We start from the raw sequence: 20,475 nt of genomic DNA, 5'->3' as shown, positions 1-20,475 counted from the left end.
TCTATTTGTGTTTGTAGATTGCTTTGGTGTAATGGATTTAGGATGTGCTGTTTCTTGTTGTCTTCCAGCTGTGTTATCACTAATCAATGTTGAAGTGCTTGGTTTATACTGGGCCTTGCTCCTACTAGATGACTGAGACTTCAGGAAGGATTTTTAACTGACAAATTATAATAATTTAGTATGACTATGTGCAGAGTGTGGTGTAAGTGAGTAATGTTCACAGAATGTGGTTGCCTGAGTGGGGCCTTGAATTAGGTATTTGTATCTCTCACAAACAATGACAAGGTGAGTGAGAGATCATCTGTGAGCATCAGGCAATTTTTACACTGCCTGAGTATACCAAGCGCTATAAGGCTGGCAAAAGAGAAAAGACTAGCTGGCTGACCTTCCACTTCAGACCAACTGTGAAGAAACATTAAGGAAGAATGACAGAATATAATAGTATTTCTGCTCCTGGATGAAAGTATTTGTGTAACCAAAAAACACAAGTAGAAACTTGTATCAGTTACTAGCAATGTATGCAAACAGGATTTGGAACGGGATTCATGCAATCAGTCAAAAGAATGCTAGTGGTGCTACAATTATATCCTGCTACTGTCAAAAAGACTAAAGATATGTACTACTTCAGATTCAAAAAACACAAGCATAGCCTGAAGGGTCAAAAGGTCAGATTCTAACAAATCATGACTGAAAACAGCAAAGGTAGTAAAATGGGCTGGAGTAGATTCACAGATGTCTGGGAGATTCCCATGAAAATGTTGGGACAGCCTCCAGCAACTGAAAGGAAGAACAGGACTGGACTGGTCTGGTCTTGTTAGAATTCTCATGTTTTGTGAGTCCTATTTTGTGATTAATTCTTTGGTCCAAACTGATAAAAATACTTGGATAAAGAAATGAAAGATGTATGTTTAGCTTCTGAAGTCTCTCTGATTCTCTTTTCAACCTTAGTCGGCATCTTGGTCCACATAGAGTTCTTTAGCATTATAATGCTGCCTGTAGGTATCATCAATGAATGACCGACAATAAGGATGTTGTATATCATGCTGGGGAGGAAGACATATTAAGCAGAGTAAGTGTGTGTGTGTGTGTGTGTGTGTGTGTGTGTGTGTGTGTGTGTGTGTGCGCGTGGACGCGTGCGCATCTGTCTGTCGGTGTGAGGCACTATTACAAGTCTCTTAGGAAAGCACTTACCTGATGGTGTTGCGGGCTGAAAAATGCAAAAGCTATGAGTGAAAATGGATAGTAAAACAAACATTATGACGAAAGCTTGAGACCAAGCCTTTATAGATAAACTGCAAAGGGATGCTTACCTTTAAACAGCACTTCTTGTCTTTCTTTACATTTTGGTTCCATAGACTTTGCATTTGAAATCTCAATTTTTTTAGTTTTTTTCGCTGCTGCATTTCCTGAACATATCATGTATCATCATGCCAAGCATCTTAGGTGATGCAAACAAGAGCACTCCCCAGTCTTTGGACAAACAACTTTAAAGTTGAACGTTTTTGAATTCAGCCTATAGCATCCTATACAATGAAACCGTCTGCAGTGCCTTAAAGACATGCTCTGTTAGGTAAATGAAGCTGACAACTTTGGATCCTATGGGCAATTCTGACTTATACGAAAGTGAACTGAGAATGGTGTCAAATGCCTGCAAAGACAGAATGGTGAAGTAACTAGAGGTTTTAAACAGGTAGGTACTTTGACTGACTTGCATTTCATTTCTGCAAACAGAATGTCTGACTCAAAGTGAGCTCACAGCAGAAGCCACTCAGTGACATCACTACATTTGATGTGAACACAACATCTACCCCAACATCAGGTAATGCAAGCTATGTCTCAGCTATTTTAAAGTTCATTTTTTATTGTCTGCTAATAGACAGTGGACACACATACACAGCTTACCATGGAGAGTATGTAAATGTGCAACAGCTCTTTAATGAAATCTTTACAAAGACTTTGCTTGTATTTTAGCACTTTGCACATGATTTTTAATAGCAGAAAAGAACTGGAGGAAACACAAAAGGATTGTTCACATATGCCAGAATGTCATTTAAGGATTATGAGACAGTTCCAGAGGACATGGAAACCAAAAATGGGTCTTACTTGGTCCTAGTGACTGATACCACAAATCCTGTAAACACTGATTTTCTATTGTAAGAGCAATTAGAAGCACATTAAGATATTATGGGAATATCTCACTGTGTATAAATAAAAGGTGCATCTGTATCAGTTCATTTAAAGAACTCCATAACTAATGCTGGTGTTATAAAAACATAATCCTTTCAAGCACCACGTGTTCTCCAGTCCACCTCTGTCAATCATATTGCTTTCATTAACTTCCTTAATTTGCCTATCATTCTGATGACACAAATACATATTCAGCAGTGAAGGATGAGGGTGGCAAGTCTAAAAAAGGACTTGAAAAAGCTGTTCAAGTAGACAGAAATATAGCATTTGAGATTCAGTACAAAGTATTCACTTATGTTATGACCACCCTGATGTGAAGTATCAGCTGTGGGAAGTGACAGAGCAGGGAAAGAAAGTACAGTTTTGTACCTACCATAAATGTAGATGTTCGAGTATATTCACTGCTGCAGTCATTACACTTGGGTTATTCTGCCATCAGGCGGTCCTGCAGTCGGCCAGAGTTCCAAAGTCTTGGTCCGCCGTCAGTTGCTGTCGCTTCTTCCCTGACGTCAGTGCGCCAAGGGTATATAAGATGCAGCCGACGCCATTTTCTTCAGTATTTCTTGCCCCAGATGTCAGGTGCCCCCAAATAGGTAGGCAATACATATTGCTAATAAAACATTCATAAAAAGTAAAAGCAAAACCTTCAGTTGCCAGCAAATACACCACATAGGTAGTATAGGGTAGAAAGGTATAGATAAGTCCCAGCTAAGAAAGAGGGGATGGTGGGAGGGTAACCTGGACTGCAGCAGTGAATACACTTGAACATCTACATTTATGGTAGGTACAAAACTGTACTATGTTCATCGTGTTTCACTGCTGCAGTCATTACACTTGAGTTGAACCCCAAAGCAGAGGTAGGGTGGCTGGTTTTATACAGGATTTGGGGTGGCTATGAGGCCCTGCAGCACTGTAGTGGCAAAGCCAGATCTGGATTTAGAATAAAGAGGCAAGTGATAATGTTTGGTAAAGGTGTGCACTGAACTCCAAGTTGCAGCTTCCAAGATATCTTTAGTAGGTACTCCTCTAAGGTAGGCAGTGGAAGTAGCTGTTGCCCTGGTGGAACGTGGCCTAATGTTGCTAGGTACAGTTTTCCCATGCTGTGTGTAGCAGAAACGGATACAGTGTCCTATCCACTTTGAAATGGTCTGCTTGGAAATAGCCTTTCCCTGTGATCCTGCAGCATATGCTACAAACAATTGCTCAGCTTTCCTGAAAACTTTTGTTTTGTCCAAGTAGAAACGTAACTGTCTGTGTATGTCCAATGAATGCAGAAGTCTCTCCCCTTTATTCTGGGGATTTGGATAAAAAGTTGGCAAGTGAATAGTTTGGTTAAGAGCCACACTGGATACCACCTTTGGCATAAATTAAGGGTTTGTTCTTAAAGAAACCCTGTCTTGGTGAAAAATGATGAAAGGCTCCACTGCCATTAGTGCCTGTAACTCTGAGACTCTTCATGCTGAGGTTATTACCAGAAGCAAAGCAGTTTTCCATGACACATATTTTAATTCTGCTGAACTGGCTGGCTCAAAAGGAGGTAAAGTTATTTTTTCCAAGACAAAATTGAGGTCCAGGTTGGTGTTGGTGCTCTCCGGGGCGGTCTTATGTTTTTAGCCCCTCGGAGGTACTGTTTTAGTAATGGATGAGAGAAAATAGGAGGATCTGTGTTGTAATGAGCCAAGATGGCAGAGGCGTGGATCTTAATGGATGAAAAGGATAGGCCTTTGTCCAGCATCTCAGTTAAGTATTGTAATATCTGAGGAATATTTGAGACACGAGGATCAAAACTTTGAGCCTGGTTCCAGGCACAGAATCTCTTCCACTTTTCTGAGTAAGATTTCCTGGTGCTAGGCCTCCTGGCCTCCAAAATGACATCCATAACAGCTTTAGAGAGAGGTGTTGTCTGCTTGACTAAGGAATCTGCCATGCCGCCAGGTTTAATGTTTTGAGCTGGCTGTGCAGGATCTGATTGTTTTGTTGAGTTAGAAGATGCAGAATTTGAGGTAAAATCCGTGGTGGACCTTGAGCTAAGTTCTTTAAGATTGGGTACCAGTGCTGGCGTGGCCAGTCTGGGACAATCAGGATCATTTTTGGCTTTTCTTGTCTGGCTTTTAGGAGTACCTTTGAAAGGAAAGGCAGTGGTGGGAAGGCATAAACTTTTAGGCTTTTCCAGCTGAACGAGAGAGCATCCATTTTCCATGCTTATGTGTGTTAAGTCCTTGTGCAGAATTTCTGTAGTTGGCAATTCACTGGGGAGGCAAAAAGATCTATGTCTGGGCTTCCCCATTTTTGTGTTATCATGCTGAATATTTGTGGATTTAATTTCCATGATGCCAGTGCATTTTTCTTTCCTGGCAGGAATTGTGCTTGCAGATGGACTTGATAGGTTAGAGCTGTGTTCCACAAGGTCATGGCTTGTCTGCAGAGGGGATAAGAATGAGTGCCCCCTTGCTTGTTTATGTACCACATAACTGTGGTGTTGTCTGTTTTTAGTAATAGTTGTCCTGGATGCAGAAGGTCCTTGAAAGCTGTTAGGGCATTTTGTACAGCTAGCATCTCTTTTTGATTGATGTGAAGATGCATTTGGTCTGCGGCCCACTTTCCCTGAATACATTTTCCTGCCATGTGTGCTCCCCAGGCGTAATCCGAAGCATCTGTTGTTATGGTCTGCCTTGCTATGGGTAGAGTGAAAGGCTGTCCCTTGTTGTGGTGACATGCCTGTGCCCACCATCGAAACTCCTGTTGTAGGCAGGGAATAAGTGGTACTACTGCTTCCAAACTGTGACAGTGTTGAGTCCAAACACTTTTTAGGTACCATTGTAATTTCCTCATATGCAGTCTGGCATATGGTATTAGTAGTATGCAGGATGCCATGAACCCCAAGGCCTGCAGAATTTTTTTTGCAGGGACTTGGGTTTTTGTTGCCATCAATTGAAAGTACTGAGTCAGTTGTCCTTGCTTGTCTGGCATGAGATAAGCCATCTGGGCCATTGTATTTAAGCTGGCACCCAGGAATATTATCTCTTGTGTGGGCACTAGTTTTGACTTCTTTTCGTTTACTGTGTACCCTAGGCAAATTAGCAATCTTTTTACAAATGCCAGATGCTTTAGAAGAATGTCCTTGCTCTCTACTTGAATAAGGCAGTCGTCCAAGTATGGATATATTTGAATTCCTTTTTGTTTGCAAAATGCAATTACTGGTGCCAGACATTTTGTGAAGACCCTGGGTGCAGTAGATAAGCCAAAGGGCAGTGCAGAGAATTGGTAATGCATTGAACCAGCTATGAATCTGACGTATCTTCTGGAATTTTGTCTGATAGGGACATGCAGGTATGCCCCTTTGAGGTCCAAAGTAACAAGCCAAGCCTTCTTGCCCAGCATGGGAAGAAGCTGCTGTAGTATCAACATTTTGAATTTCCGAATATCCAGGTAAGTATTTAGAGTAGAAAGATCCAGTATGGGTCTCCAGGCTTTGTTCTTTCTGGGGACCAGGAAATGTCTTGAGTAAAATCCTTGTCCTTGTTCCTGTTGTGGCACTTTTTGAATGGCTCTCATGTCCATGAGGGCTGTAATTTGTTTTTGTGCCTCGGCTCATTGATTTTGTGGCAGGTCTGGCATTCCTTTGTGTGAAAGTGGAACCTGTAACCTTGAGACACAATATTCAGAACCCATTTGTCTTGTGAGATTATATACCAATTTGTGCTAGTTTAGCTGCCAAAAGGTAAGTGCTTGGCATGTGAAGGGAAGTCACTGGGACTGTTTCCTATAAGGTTGTGACTTGTCTTCCCCTCCTTGGGTTGAAGCACCCGTCTGTAAGAGCCTTGGGGCTGAGATCTGCCTCTTTGGCGTCTGTACCTGCCTCTTTGTGGTCTGTCTGACACTGGAAAGGACCAATTTTTTGAAGGCCAATTTCTGCTAAATCGAGGTGGCTGTACCTGTAAGAAATCCTTCACTGTTTGCATAGATTTTGCCTTATCCTCCATTTTCTTTAACACCTCTTCTGCCTTAACACCAAATAAAATATCCTGCTGTAAAGGAGCATCCAATAATTTTGCCTTAACATGATCAGGTAAACCTTGTTCTTTTAACCAAGCATGCCTTCGAATCACAGATCCTGTAACTGCTGCTCTACAAGAAGCCTCTAATGAATCAAAACCACATTGCAGAGTATGTTTCCCACTTGTTCAGCTGCATGCAGTAAATCCTGCATTTCCTTATAGTGAGGATGTTCTAAACTTGTAAGCATTTTCTGTTTTAACAGATACATTAAATATTGTTGGTATTTAAGCATGTGAAACTGGCAATTTAAAGCCCTCACTGCTAAAGTTGCAAAAGTGTAAACTTTCTTCCCCAATCTGTCTAATAATCTAGAATCCCTGTCAGAGGGAACTGGATTTTTTTGGGACCCAATAGTTTCTGGGTCAGCAACAGGATTTTTATAAAGAAATTTGTGAGAGTCAGGGACCTTGACTGGAGCAGGGGGCAAAGAACCATGATTTAAACTGGATTCAGAGAACACATCATCCACAATATGTAACACTGGCAGAATAGCAAGGGGCTTGTGCTGAGGCAATAAAAGAAAGTCTCTGAGCCTTTTCTTGGATTCTGAGTAATCCTGGCCCTCCCAATGGAAATGCTCCCTCATGGTATGTAAAGTTTCCCCAAAAGAGTAATCCTCAGGAGGAGAGGCTGAAGGAATTGATTCTTCAGCATCAGAATCCTCATAGGGGGGTAAGGAGTATCCCTGGTCTGAAGAGGATTCGGAAGAAATGGAAACCTGGTCACAGGAATCATAGTCTGTATCCTGCCTAGGCCTTTTATCAGGAGGGGGATGGGAACCCCTGATCAGAGTAATTAAGTCTTCGGCAATTTTGAGCATCTGTTTTTTTAGGCATGGAGGCCTGTCCAGATGAATGCTGTACTTGCTTCTTTGTCTTTAATGGAGTTTTAGACTTGGCTGTAGTTTTGATGGTAAGCTGTGAAGGTCTGAAAACACCCTCAGAAGCCGATGCCTGCTCAGCGGCTCCGGACCCATCTGAGGGGTTAGTTTCCGTAGGCCCAATACCTTGAGTTTCCAGAGGCGGCCTGTGGCTCTGAGGTAGCGGGTGTCAGGGGCTGCATAAGCGCCTCACTGAGAACCGGTGACTGGCCTAGAAGAGGCTTCATCATCAGTTTTGGGCCTCGGATGCCTGTCCTTATCCTTGTCTTTGCGTTTTTTGTGTATTCCGGTCGTCGGTTGTTCTGACGGCATGGTATAATTGAACCTTCGGCCAAAGTAATGGCGAACAAAGTCAAACTGACATTTAATAGTGCGCTTGTTAAATCTAGCACAAAACCAACAACTAGTGACGTTGTGGTCTGGGCCTAGGCATGGAATACAGTAAGAATGAAAATCCTTATGAGGTATTTGCTTACCACAAGAAATACAATTATTAACTTTTACTGACATCGGTCTGAGGCAAGAAAAAGTTTCTAACGGGTACTTAGCTTTATTGAAGACTTTGGTTCTGAAATTCGAATTGAAAATCTCAGGAGTCGGCCGACCGGCACTTGTGAACTGCTTTTGCTTTGGGAACCGCGCGGCAAGAAAGACTGAAGAAAATGTCGTCGGCGGCATCTTATATACCCCTGGCGCACTGATGTCAGGGAAGAAGCGACAGCAACAGACGCCGGACCAAGACTTTGGAATTCTGGCCGACTGTGGGACCGCCTGACGGCAGGATAACCCAAGTGTAATGACTGCAGCAGTGAAACACGATGAACATCCTACAGTATTCATCAAATGTGCACTGGGCTAACAGTACAGTGAGAGGGCTATAGCAGCAGTGAACCGACTGCTCAGGTGTGTCTACCACAGAGAGAGAGAGTTCTAAAGCAAAGAAGTAATGCTTGCACTCTAATGTGCTGTGGTCACATTACAGTTGAATACCATGTAGACTTCTACATGAAGAGGAAAGAGTATGACCAATAAGAGGAGCTGAGGCTCTTCTCTGTACACATCAGAAGGAATAGGGGAAAATGATAATGGCTGCACAAAATCATGTCTAGGAGATGTGAAAGGGATCATCCTGAACAGGAAGCACAGGAAAGAAGAAGCACCGGCAATAAACTGTAACAACCAAACATCTTCTACATATGTGAAAGCACTTCTTCATATACATACTTGTAGTCCCACAGAATGGGATACTAGAATGGTTGCTAAAAAGGTAATACATGGAGACTATCAACAAGACTTGAGACGGGTGGAGAAGATCGATGGGAGGAGAAAGGGAGAAATGGAGGGGAGGGGAATCACAGTAGTAAGTTCACTTAAATGCAGACTACATAGGCTGTGTTCCTTTGCCAACAAGAAAATGTAATATAATGACCACTTCTTCCAAGCAGTGCAAAGCTGTTCAGGTATTCTTTACTGACGGCCACAGAATGAAATTTCAGTAGGCAGGCAAGAAGGGTATTAGCATTAATTCCTGCAAAAGGTCAAGATCTCTGATGCTATGGAAGCATGAAATGCAGAAGGCATTGCCAAAGCAGTGTACAGGACATTTCCTTCTCTCTTACGCTTCCCTCCCCCTTTAAGTATTACTACTAACTAATGCAGTCAATGACAGATGCTTTGTTCCCATATGATGCAGAACAGCAAGACTAAAGCTGTTTCATCCTTTTACGTTCAACCTTTAAAATGACATGGTCAAGTTTCCAAATCTTCCTCACCACCAGAGTAGATACCTTGCCTCTGTGCCAGCAGTTAAATTCAACATTCTTTCTAAAGCTTTAAATCCTAACTGTACCATTTCTAAGTGAATTCAACCTATCTGATGATCATAAATATCATAATGGTGAGCCAAGTCAACGTAAAAAAAAAAATCACAATTAATAGAACAGCACTATGGCACTCCATAGCTGTATTACTATGTAGCAATCTAATTCAGCTTTAACTCCTGTTTTGATCCACTGCAAGGTCATGCTATGACATATGATACACCACTTCTAAAGCACAGTCTTCATACTGGGATATTTAATCGGGTAAATGAAACCTTCTTAGTCATGGTAAATTACAACTACTACCGTGAAAAGAGCTGTTCAGAAAGTAGTGCTAACTATGTGGACTAGCTACCATTCTAACGGGGTAGCAAATTTGTAAGAACAAAACAGACTACCTTCCCATGTAGAGTGCAAACAAGCCAAATTATACACAAAAGAACATTTCTCCCACAAACATCATTTAGATATTAAAGGTAATATTACAACAAGGTAGTGAAACTGTAGGCAGTGGCACTTATGCAGTCTTCCACTGATATGAGTATGCAAGGTTCACAGTTCACTGAAAAGTTTCTGTAACCTATAATCTGCATAAATTATTTTTTAAATAACTGCTGTGCAAAACTGCAGCAATTATTACCATGTTCAGTCTTGCTGGTTCACACATTTCCAGCTGTCTTCCCACCCAGACTTCATTCTCTTAGGTGAAACCACTCTGGTTATGGGTAAACAGGCACGACCAAAGTAGCTGGTGGTGCTTAGTACTGTTGTAATATATGTCCTATCATGACATAATGTCAAACTATCACACACTCAGTGTGTCAAAAGTTTCAGCAACTTGGGCGCAAGATCACATCATCATTCTATACGACCTTTTAAACCACTGACAAGTAAATGAAAAGACATACTTGCTAAAAATGTCTTGCAAGTCTCCGCTAAATAAAACAGTTATCAATTGCTAGCAACATGTCAATACCAATATTTTAACTAGCGTTTTACTAATCTGTAGCCAGTGCTAGTGACATAGGGAAAAAAAATCCAACTGACCCTCATACTCTTGATAAAGCAGGTGGGAAGGTTGGGTGGAGCAAAACTTGTACTGCTACAACCCCTCCATAAATGCATTTACTGAGGTGGGCTTTTGTCTCAACACAGCACTGCCTGGTAACAGCCTTCAAAGCAAGTCTACAGTAGCAGGTACTCACAAAAAGGCGGCATTGTGAGATTCCATGATGATGCCAATAGTTTGTGGCCCCCCCCAAGACAGGTTTACAGGGTTAGGGTTATTAGAGATGTCCTCAGAGTTGGGATGTCAGTAAGGACACAAAATACTCTTGAGGGTGGCTGTATGACAACTGCCCAGATGGTTTTCCCCCTTGTACATCTCTTGGGTAACCTTTCCAGTACAAGGGAACTAATGGACTCAAGTCAAGTAGAGGGAGGCTTGATGGCTGGCAGGCATGAGAACAAAACTGACCTGGGAAAACATTCTATCAGTAATCTGTGCACTAACCACTCTCACCGCAGTACCTAGTCATACAGGTTTATTCTAAACTTGCTCTCGACAGGCTCTCACCTTTCTCAAGTAATAACAAAACATATCACAGTTTTTTTTTTTAAGTTTGGTGCGGAAACGTTTTTAACACTTTTAAGATGTTTTGTACTGTTAATGGCATTTCATTTTAGGTAATATAAACAGGATAGTTGACACAAGTTAGTAGTTCCACAGAGCCAGATGCATACTTTTTGACACTGGACTTATCTGGAAGCAGAGGCTTTCAAAAAATATGTATATTAAAGATAAGCATGCAATACACCTTCAGATGACTTTTTAAATTTTGGAATCAAATTAATTAATTTTTGCACCATGGCTCATCTAATATCCCTCTCCTTTCATCTTACCACACTGTTATAAGTCAACACTCAACATTAATGCAGTCCAAAACAAGCATAAGCAAGTTATTTCACTAATCTATGCATTAATCATCATTCTGCATACTTTGCTTAACTTTATGCACATTCTTGTACATCTTGTTTTAAGAAAGCACGGTAATATTCACTATGTGTTTCCTGTACAATTGATCTCACCTCCTGTGGCAGTTCAAGTTTGGACCGGTCATCCTGCCCATTGGAGTGCAACCCCATGAGGTAAGGAACAGGAGCATCCAGGAAATGAAGGAGAGAGGCTGGGAGAATGGGGACATAAACATGCTGCCACTGAAATGGGAACATGAGTGCTGTGATGGTCTCTGCCACGGTCATTAATCGCTGGTAATCTGAAAGGCAAATCAGAAATGATAAGGTCTGCTGCTCCTAAGGCACGAGAAAACCTGAACTGTAAAACCAACAGTGTAAAAATAAGTACTGTACCAAACAAATAACTGACCGTATCCTAACTATGAAAAATGAATTTTAGAAACAACTAGTTAAAGACTCTGCTTTATCTATTACAGACAATTTTTTTTTTAAAAAAAAAGTTCTATTAATCTGGAGGTGGGATGAAGAAGGTTTATGTTCCACAAAGAAAAAATATTTTACCAAATGGTTTTGACAACGTGCTTGCACTAGGTACTAGGCTGAAAAGCTTTCTGTAGGTCTCAATAAATTCATGTGACAGCAGTCTATCTTGACTTCAGTATTCATTTGATATTGGGACATACAAGAATGGTAAAAAAAAGAAAAGAAAAGAAAAGAAAGAAAAACAAGCTGAAAGGAACCAATAATAAACTGGTAAAACAGATCATGAATGACTTCATTATCTTCTACCATTTTACTCTATAACTAGACAGCCAGATATTTTTAAGACCTAATGAATCAACTTGTAACTCTCGGGTCCTTGTCCTCCTTACATTCCCCCTGCCTTCACATGATATTTGGACTTCTGTACGCAAACAAACCTGCAACAAAAAAACAGGAATACTCAATACCATGATTACAACCAAAAGAACAAAAAGCTATAACTATTTTGGGTACTTACGTATTATCGAAACCACATAAATTCCGAATGAAACTACAAGGCATACCATTAAGCGAATTAACTGTCAGAATTCCGCAAAAGTTAAGCACCCCGTAGGAAATTTATGGTCTTGTTCCACATTAGACAATAAAATCTGCATGCTGTAAACAGCAACTGACACCAGCAAAATTAAAAAAAAAATGGTTTATAATTTTTACGTCCGGTAAGGTCTCCTTAAGTTGCTGTAAAACATGTACAAGCTTGTTGTGACAGTAACAGAAGTTGCTTTCGCATGTGTTTCCTGAAGGATACGAACTCTGACATTGTAAAATGTCATTTACTGACTTCACTGCAAAGTACTTTATCAGAAACCCCCCATTGTTTACTGCCCTGCTGACACCGTCCGTTAACTGTTTATGCCTTTAAAAGCCGACAGAAATGTTGATATTTTCCTGTCAGTGCAAAGTACAGTTTTGTACCTACCATAAATGTAGATGTTCGAGTGCTAATACAGCTGCAGTCACAACAGATGGGTTCTCCGAACCAGCTGAAGTCATTTTCTTCAGTTTTTCTTGCCCCAGATGTCAGGTGCCCCCAGAAGGAAGGCAATACATAAATTTATGTAATAATGCAATGCAATATAATCAAAAAAACAGTAGTTGCAAGCAAATACACCATAAATGAATACCCCAATCAGGTTGTATGAGGAGGTGTTAGCCAATAGGCCTGTCCCAAGAGAGGAAGGAGGGCACTCAAACATCTACATTTATGGTAGGTACAAAACTGTACTATGTTCATCGTGCATACAGCTGCAGTCATAACAGATGGGTAGAATCCCAAAGCTAAAAAAGGGGTGGTAGGCACTAGGTGGAACTAGGAGGAGCCAGGATGCCCTGCAAGACTGCAGTGGCAAAGCCTGCTCTAGTTTTGGAGTATAATGGTAGGTGGTAGTGCTTGGAGAAGGTATGCACAGAACTCCAAGTGGCTGCTTCCAAAATATATTTGGTAGGAACTCCTCTGAGGAAAGCTGCAGAGGTAGCTGTGGCCCTTGTGGAGTGAGATCTGATGCCTGCAGGCACAGTTTTACCATGAAAAGAGTAACAAAAGTGTATGCAGTGGGCTATCCATTTAGAGACTGTCTGTTTGGAAACTGGCTTCCCTTGAGCTCCTATAGCATAGGACACAAAGAGTTGTTCTGATTTTCTGAAAGGCTTTGTTCTGTCCAAATAATAACTCAGCTGTCTGTGGATGTCCAAGGAATGTAGTAGTCTTTCCCCTTTGTTTTGAGGATTAGGGGTAAGTGGATAGCCTGACTCAAAGCTACCCTGGATACCACCTTTGGCATAAAAACTCTGTCCTGATGGAAAATGATGAAAGGCTGCACAGCCATGAGGGCTTGTAGTTCGCTGAGGTGATAGCCAGAAGGAAGGCTGTTTTCTCTGTTGAGGCAGCTGGCTCAAAGAATGAAATTGAGGTCCCAAGCAGGTATTGGTTGTTTCCTTGGGGTTTTATATTCTTAGCCCCTCTGAGGAACTGTCTTAAGAGGTGAGAGAATAAAGGAGGATCAGTGTTGTATTCTGCAGAAATAGCTGAGGCATGGATTTTGATGGAGGAAAATGAAAGTCCACTGCTTAGCAGCTCAGCTAGATACTGTAATATTTGAGGTAAATTCAGTATTCCAGGATTCTGGCCCTTTTTCTCATTCGCTTTTCTAGTAGATGGCCTGTAGGGTCTGTTGTGAAGTTAAGGAATCTTCCATGCGGCCAGATTGAGTGTTTTCAGCTGACTGAAGAGTTTTGAAGCTGTGCTGAGTCAGAAGAAGTGGCATTAGAGGAAGGGTCCATGGTGGGGCTCCTCAGGAGTGGGTACCAGTGCTGTCCTGGCCAGTCTGGAGCAATGAGAATCATCTTTGGTCTGTCTGCTCTGGTTTTCAATAGAACTTTGGGAAGCAGAGGAAGAGGTGGAAAGGCATAAACTGTCATTGTTGTCCAACTGAAAGAGTCCACGCCACTCTCCAGGCCTGAGGATGAAAAGTCCTTGAGCAGAATTTTGTCAATTGGTGATTTTTGTGAGAGGCAAAGAGATCTATGTCTGGCCTTCCCCATGCTTGAATTATCTCTGTAAAACTTGAGAATGCAAATTCCAGAGCCATGTTCCTATGAATGGGTTCCTCCTGTTTGTTTATGTACCACATTACTGTGGTGTTGTCTGTCCTTATCAATAGTTGACCTGGATGCAGAAGTTCTTTGAAAGCTATAATAGCATTTATTACTGCTAGCATTTCCTTTTGATTGATGTGTAGGTGCTTCTCTTTTGGGACCATTTGTTGTGATGACTTGATTTGCTTGAGGCTTGCAGAATGGCAGACCTGTGTTCAGGTACCATTGAAGTTTCCTCATATGCAGCTTTGCACATGGGATTAGTAGGATGCAATATGCCATGAATCATCTGGGTGTTGTGTCCAAGTTGGCACCCAGGAAAATTATTTTTGAGAGGGTATTAGCCTTGATTTCTTTGCAGAGAATTGATAATGGGTTGAACCTGCAAGAAATCTGAGGTATCTTCTGCAATCTTGTCTGATTGGGACATGCAGGTATGCCTCCTTGAGGGTCAATGTTACCAACCAAGACTCCTTGCCCAGCATGGGAATAAGCTGCTGTAATGTGAGCATCTTGAATTTTGTGTTTAGGATGGATAGGTCCAAAATAGGTCTCCAATCTTTTCCCTTCCTTGGTACCAGGAATAGTCTGGAATAAAAACCTTGACCTTGTTCTTGTGTAGGTACCTCTTGAATAGCTTTCATGTCCATGAGATCTGAAATTTGTCTTTGTGCCTCTGCCCTTTGATTGTGTGGCAGGTTTGGCATGCCTCTCATTTTTGGAAGGGTGTGAAAATGGAATCTGTAGCCTCTGTTTATAATCTCCAGGATCCATTTGTCTTTAAAATAATGCCAGTTTTCCACCTAAAGGTGTTGCCATTTGAGCCTTGCTTGGCATGCAAGAATGGCTGTGAACTATCCTCACCACCTCTTTGTGTAGGAGCTTGCCATTGTCTGCCTCAAAGGACCAATTTCGTGGAGGTTGTACCTGTAGAAAATCTTTCACTGTTTGCATTGATTTAGCCTTTTCCTCCATTTTCTTTAATACCTCCTCAGCTTTAACACCAAATAATACATCTTTTGATCCTGTAACAGCAGCTCTACAAGAGGCCTCTAGAGCATCAAAACCACATTGTATGTTTACCCACTTGTTCTGCACTATGCATCAAATCCTGCAACTCCTTCAAGTCTGGTTGTTCAGGTTGTGACATTTTGCTTCTCAACTGTGATAACAGAAACTGTTGGTACTTTAACATATGGAACTGGCAGTTTAATGCCCTCATGGTTAAGGTGGCGAGGTGTATACCTTTTCCCCACCTTTCTAAAGCTCTGGAATCTCTGAAGGTAATGGATTTTTAGCAGTGGAGGCCTTAATTCCCTTGGGGCCCTGTGAGATAGTTTCTGGGTCACTGGGGCTGGAGGTAACACATCTAGAATGTCTAAGACAGGAGGTATAGCCAGAGGCCTGTGCTGAGGGGCCTTCCCAGTGGTAGAGTTCCAGACAGAGGGAATGGACTCCTCTGCATCAGAATCTTCAAAGGAGTATGAATGTTCCTGTTCATCAGAGTGCTCTTAATCAAATCCTCAGCCATTTTGAGTATCTGTTTTGTCTCTTAGAATGCATGGCTGAGTGAAAGCCTTGATGGAAAAGACATAATGTAATTACATTTTGCCAAAATAATGTAATGCAGAGGAATGAAAATCCTGCTTCCCACATGAAATACAATTATTAACTTTGCCTGACATCGGTCTGAGGCAAGAAAGAAAGACTGAAGAAAATGGTGTCGGCTGGTTCTTTCGGCAGGAGAACCCATCTGTTATGACTGCAGCTGTATGCATGATGAACATCTACATGGAGCACATAAAGCCCCACGCAGTACACATAATTATGATCGTCTCATCAATCAAACTCTGAAAGTATGTGCTAGTGACACGGATGGTAACATTGTCCTCTCTAAATTTGTGGTCCATCCATTTGTCGAGCAGAAAAATAAGGTGAGTAAGATCTCGGAACCGATCGCTTGGAAAAGATCCACTTGTCCTGCTCGGAATGTGGTTGCATTAGACGGAATGTGGTTGTGATAATACATAAGTACCCTATTTTGTCTGTTTGACTGCTCAGCTAGGAATCATAAAGCTCATCTTCTCCCAGTTTCTTTTCATCCTGCAATTCTATATCCAGCAGACACTCCAGTGGTATAGTTCACCAACATCTTTTAGTTTGTTTATTTTACTTGTTAAGCAGGTAGTTGGGCTGGTCCAGGGACTCTTTTTTTTTAACCCTAACCCAGGCCACAAGGCAAAGACACAGTAGTTACATTGTAAATGATATGGAATAATTAATTTGATGTGCATAGATAGCAAGGGCAATAACAAAACAAAAGTACATAGAACAAAATTATATATTTACATGTAACTGTTATTCTTTACTGTGAAGACATTTTGACTCAGTGTTGGACACGGTGTCCAATACATTAGTCTACCTGCTTAACTTTTATCTTGAACACAGTTGTTATTTGCTCTCTCTCCAAGGTAGTCGTACAATTTTTCTGGCAGCTGTCTCACCTTGTACAGCAAAGAATTTGGGTGCAGTCTTAGTGAAGGCCTTTTCACTTTCAACTACTCCAGGGAAGGGGATATTGCAGATGAAATGATCTAGTGTAAATGGTCTTTGTGCGTATGCTGGTGATTTGTACTTCAGGTTAAAGGCAAAGTATCTTTGGAATTCTAGTCTGCAGGTTAGAGACTTTAGCAGAAAACATATTATGAGATGGGCAGGCAATTGGACTTACTGAAATTATAAATGTATACTATTCATCCTTTACATTGTCCTGCTCAGATTAGAGCCAGGCGAAAATCTCACTCCTAACCTGATCTCACATTTAAACAATCACCTTTACAAAATATTCAATCAACTCATACAACAAAATATATGTGTGCCACAATAAGCTGAGAAATACCATTCCTCATTTAGCTAGAAATATCCCTATTTTGCTGGAGTAGCTGGAGTGCTTGTTTGGCTTGCTTGCTGTATTCTGTCTGAATACTGCTGATGTGTCTGCATTTTATTTTGAATTGAAGTTTTTCATTTAAGGTTTGGTTACTTCTATTTTTCTATCTTATTCTTGTATTAGGGTGGGATGTTGGCATAACGGTTAAGATAGTTACCTTATAGACACACAAGGTAGTGTTTGATTCTCACATGTGGTAATTGGCTTAGCTTAAAATGGCCCACAAGGACAATTAGCCTTGTACTAATCTATGAACTAATCTAATCTTTAATCTATTAGATTTGTTTTGTTCTAAGCTTTCTGTTCTGTTAGAGTTTTAAGAGGTCTTGGCTAGGGTCAGTTAGAAAAGTTAGCACAGAGTTCCTTTGCAAACTGAATAACATCAGCTAAGTCATGGGAGGTGCTTGGAAACAGTATTCCTCACTTAGCTAGAAATATCGCTATTTAGCTGGACTGCTTGTTTGGCTTGCTTGCTATATTCTGCCTGAATACTGCTAATCATCATTCTGCATTTTATTTTCCCACCCACCCTCACAACTACTGCTGCATTCTTAAACTTGGTGGCTTTTGAGTTGCCCACCCCTACTATGAATCTGATTCTGAACACTCCTCCCAGTCCCATCTCATCAGCTCATTCTAATGAGTACAGAAAGATGATTTGGGAAGGCCCACACCCTTAGTTTCGTAACCTTAAATTATCTTCTGTTTCTTCTCTTAAAAATGCACTTTATTCACCTGCTTTTACTGTATTTCTGTTTCTTCCTACTTTATTACTTTATTTTGCTTTTGGTGCTTGTTCTTAAACGTGTTCAACTGCATTTATTCCGCTGCATTTATTACTTTATTACTGCTTGTTAGTAGCTTGATTAAATTGTAATTGTTATTCTAAGCCTCTTAGTTTTGGTTTAAGCACCTGGGCTATAAGCCGGTTGTTTTACATTAAGAAGGTTTGTAGTCTACAGTGTTACGGCAGCTTACATCCTTCTAAGTTGGGAATTGCTGGTTGAAGTCTTAGTGTGTCCGTTATTCTAAAAGTGTCTTAGTACTGGTTTAAGCACTTGGGCTTCAGGACAGTTATTTTACATTACGAAGGTTTGTGGTCTACACCCTTGTGGGAGGAGAGGGTAGCCTCTGCCCATCTGTGCTGGGAGTTGCTGGTTGAAGGCTTATTGTGCCTACTTATTTCAACCGTTTTTTTTTTTTTTTTTTTTAAATAGTTGCACTTTGTTTGCTGTAGCACAAGCTAGATTCAGACCTGCTGAATCTAGTTCTGTTTGTATAACCTGAGCACTAAACCAGACCATCTTTTGTTGGAGAGGGTTCCACTGCACCTTAGTGGCAGGAGTGTGCAGTTAGAACTCATCTGATTGAAGGTTTCTGGAAAAGGGCTCAGTTTTGAGCTTCTTTTATTGGTTAATTTATTTAAATCAGTTTGCGCTTGTTTCCTACATAAGCACCGTGTTTGCGTGGGTTTGTGCTTGTTTGCACATCGCACACTACTGAGGAGTGGGTGATGTTGGCAGTTATAGATGCAAGCACTTCTGCCTGCAAATTTTCCCTAGTACTCTGTTGGTGCTCTTTCAGTGAGTTGTTGCGATTGTCCCTCTTTAACAGGCGATACATTCAGTGAAGCTGCTGTAGTACTAGCATAGATACTACCCATTAGCCCTTCATATTTTTGCCCACTTCTCCTGTCTTCTACTTCACCTGGTCCTTCCTGTCCTCTCTATGTTTTCTGACCACATCAACTTACCTAGTATTATGGGCAGACAATTTCCCACAGTTTCTCCAGCCAGCCTGGTCAACATGGGCATTGTGAGGCAATGTAGCAATTGCCTCATGTACATCATCATCAGCTCCTTTCGCCCCCATTTTTCTACATGGGATTGGGGTATTGTGTTAACTGTCGCCAACTCTCTCGATTCAGTGCCACACTCCTGCCTTCTTCAACACTCATGCCTGACTGTCGCAGATCTTCATTAACACAATCCATCCACCTCTTTGCTGGACGTCCTCACTTCCTCTTACCTTCTTTCTGTCTGTCCCAAATCTTCCTCACCAGTTTGTCTTCTGCTTTTCTACACATGTGCCCAAACCACCGTAATCTGTTCTCTTTGATTTTTTCTGCAATTGGAGCTACTTTGGCTTCTGCTCTTATGTCCTCATTTTTTCGTCTGTACCACAGTGTGCATCCTACCACCTTTCTCGGGCACTTCATTTCCCTCACCTCTAGCTTCTTCAACTGTTCTGCTTTTACTGCCCAGGTTTCTGTACCATACAGTAGTACTGGTTGCACCACTGTCTTGTACACCTTACTTTTCAGCTTCTTGGCATTCTTCTGTCATAGACTACACATGATATTCTATACCAGCTGGCTGCAGCCTCTCTGATTCTAGCTTTGACCTCTTCATTCAGACTACCCTTCTCCTCAACCACCCATCCCAGATACTTGAAACTGTTTATCTGTTCCACTATCTTGCCTTCTATCTCTATTCTCAGTTTCTTCTGATTTCCCCCAATTTACTGCCATTGCCACCGTCTTATCTATGCTTAGTTTTATTCCACGTGCCTTCAGATTTGCATTCCATTCTCCTACCCTTTGCTGAAGTTCTAGCTCAGAGTCTGCCTGTACTGCCACATCGTCTGCATACAGCAGCTTTGTTGATCCATCCCCTCCAACCTGTTTGCTAATGTAGTCCATCATCAGTATGAACAGCAGTAGGCTCAGAGCTGAACCCTGATGTACACCCACTCCCACTGGGAACCCCTCTATGGGGCAGAACACTGTTCGTACTTGAGCCATTGGGTCTTTGTACACAGCCTGCACTAATTCTACCAATGTTTCTGGGACTTCAAACAACCACAGTACTGCCCAGACCAGCTTTCTTGGGACCTTGTCATATGCTTTCTCCAAGTCTAGGAATGCCCAGTTAGACTCTCTCCTCATCTCTAGCTTCTTCTCAAGTATCTGTATCAATGCAAACATAGGTCAATTGTGCTGCAGCCTGATCTGAATCTAAACTGCTCATCTCCCAACTTACATTCTACAACTCTGCGTATCCGTTTATCAGTCACCCTCTCCAGAACTTTCATTAAATGTGATAGGAGTTTGATGCCTTTGTACTGCCCACAGTTGTGGATGTCCCCTTTGTTTTTGTACACTGGCATGAATATGCTTATTCTCCAGTCATCTGGGATATGCCCTTCTCTCCACACTGCTATCAGTACCCTCAGGAGCCATTTCTCCCCATCTCACTCAGCATCTTTATCATATCTGCTGTGACCTCATCTGAGCCTGCTGCTTTCCCTGACTTCACCTTCCTTAGTGCTGTTCTTACTTCATCTGCAGTGGGATTCTCTTCTTCTCTCATTGTAGGCTGTTTCTGGGGCAGTACAGCTTCTGTAGGGTTTTCTTCATTCAGAAGCTGCTGGAAATGCTCCTTCCATCTGCCAGTGATGTCCTC

The 20,475-nt window shown here is 41.6% G+C and overlaps 1 protein-coding gene across 2 annotated transcripts in view; it reads right to left on the bottom strand.

Annotated features, from left to right (window-relative positions):
* DENND5A (DENN domain containing 5A) overlaps positions 1–20,475 on the bottom strand; it is a 1,739,423-nt gene that overhangs the window by 830,571 nt on the left and 888,377 nt on the right. For both annotated transcript variants that reach the window (XM_044059112.1, XM_044059111.1), the window contains exon 5: positions 11,035–11,222. In XM_044059112.1, coding sequence (XP_043915047.1) covers positions 11,035–11,222 — 188 coding nt within the window. The remainder of the gene's footprint in view (positions 1–11,034; positions 11,223–20,475) is intronic.

The sequence above is a fragment of the Protopterus annectens genome, chromosome 17.part0 (assembly GCF_019279795.1).
Source record: "Protopterus annectens isolate FY-2018-M chromosome 17.part0, PAN1.0, whole genome shotgun sequence".
Classification (NCBI taxonomy): Eukaryota; Metazoa; Chordata; order Ceratodontiformes; family Protopteridae; genus Protopterus; species Protopterus annectens.
The sequence above is the reverse complement of the archived record's forward strand: the minus strand, read 5'-3'. Positions and strand labels throughout refer to the sequence as shown.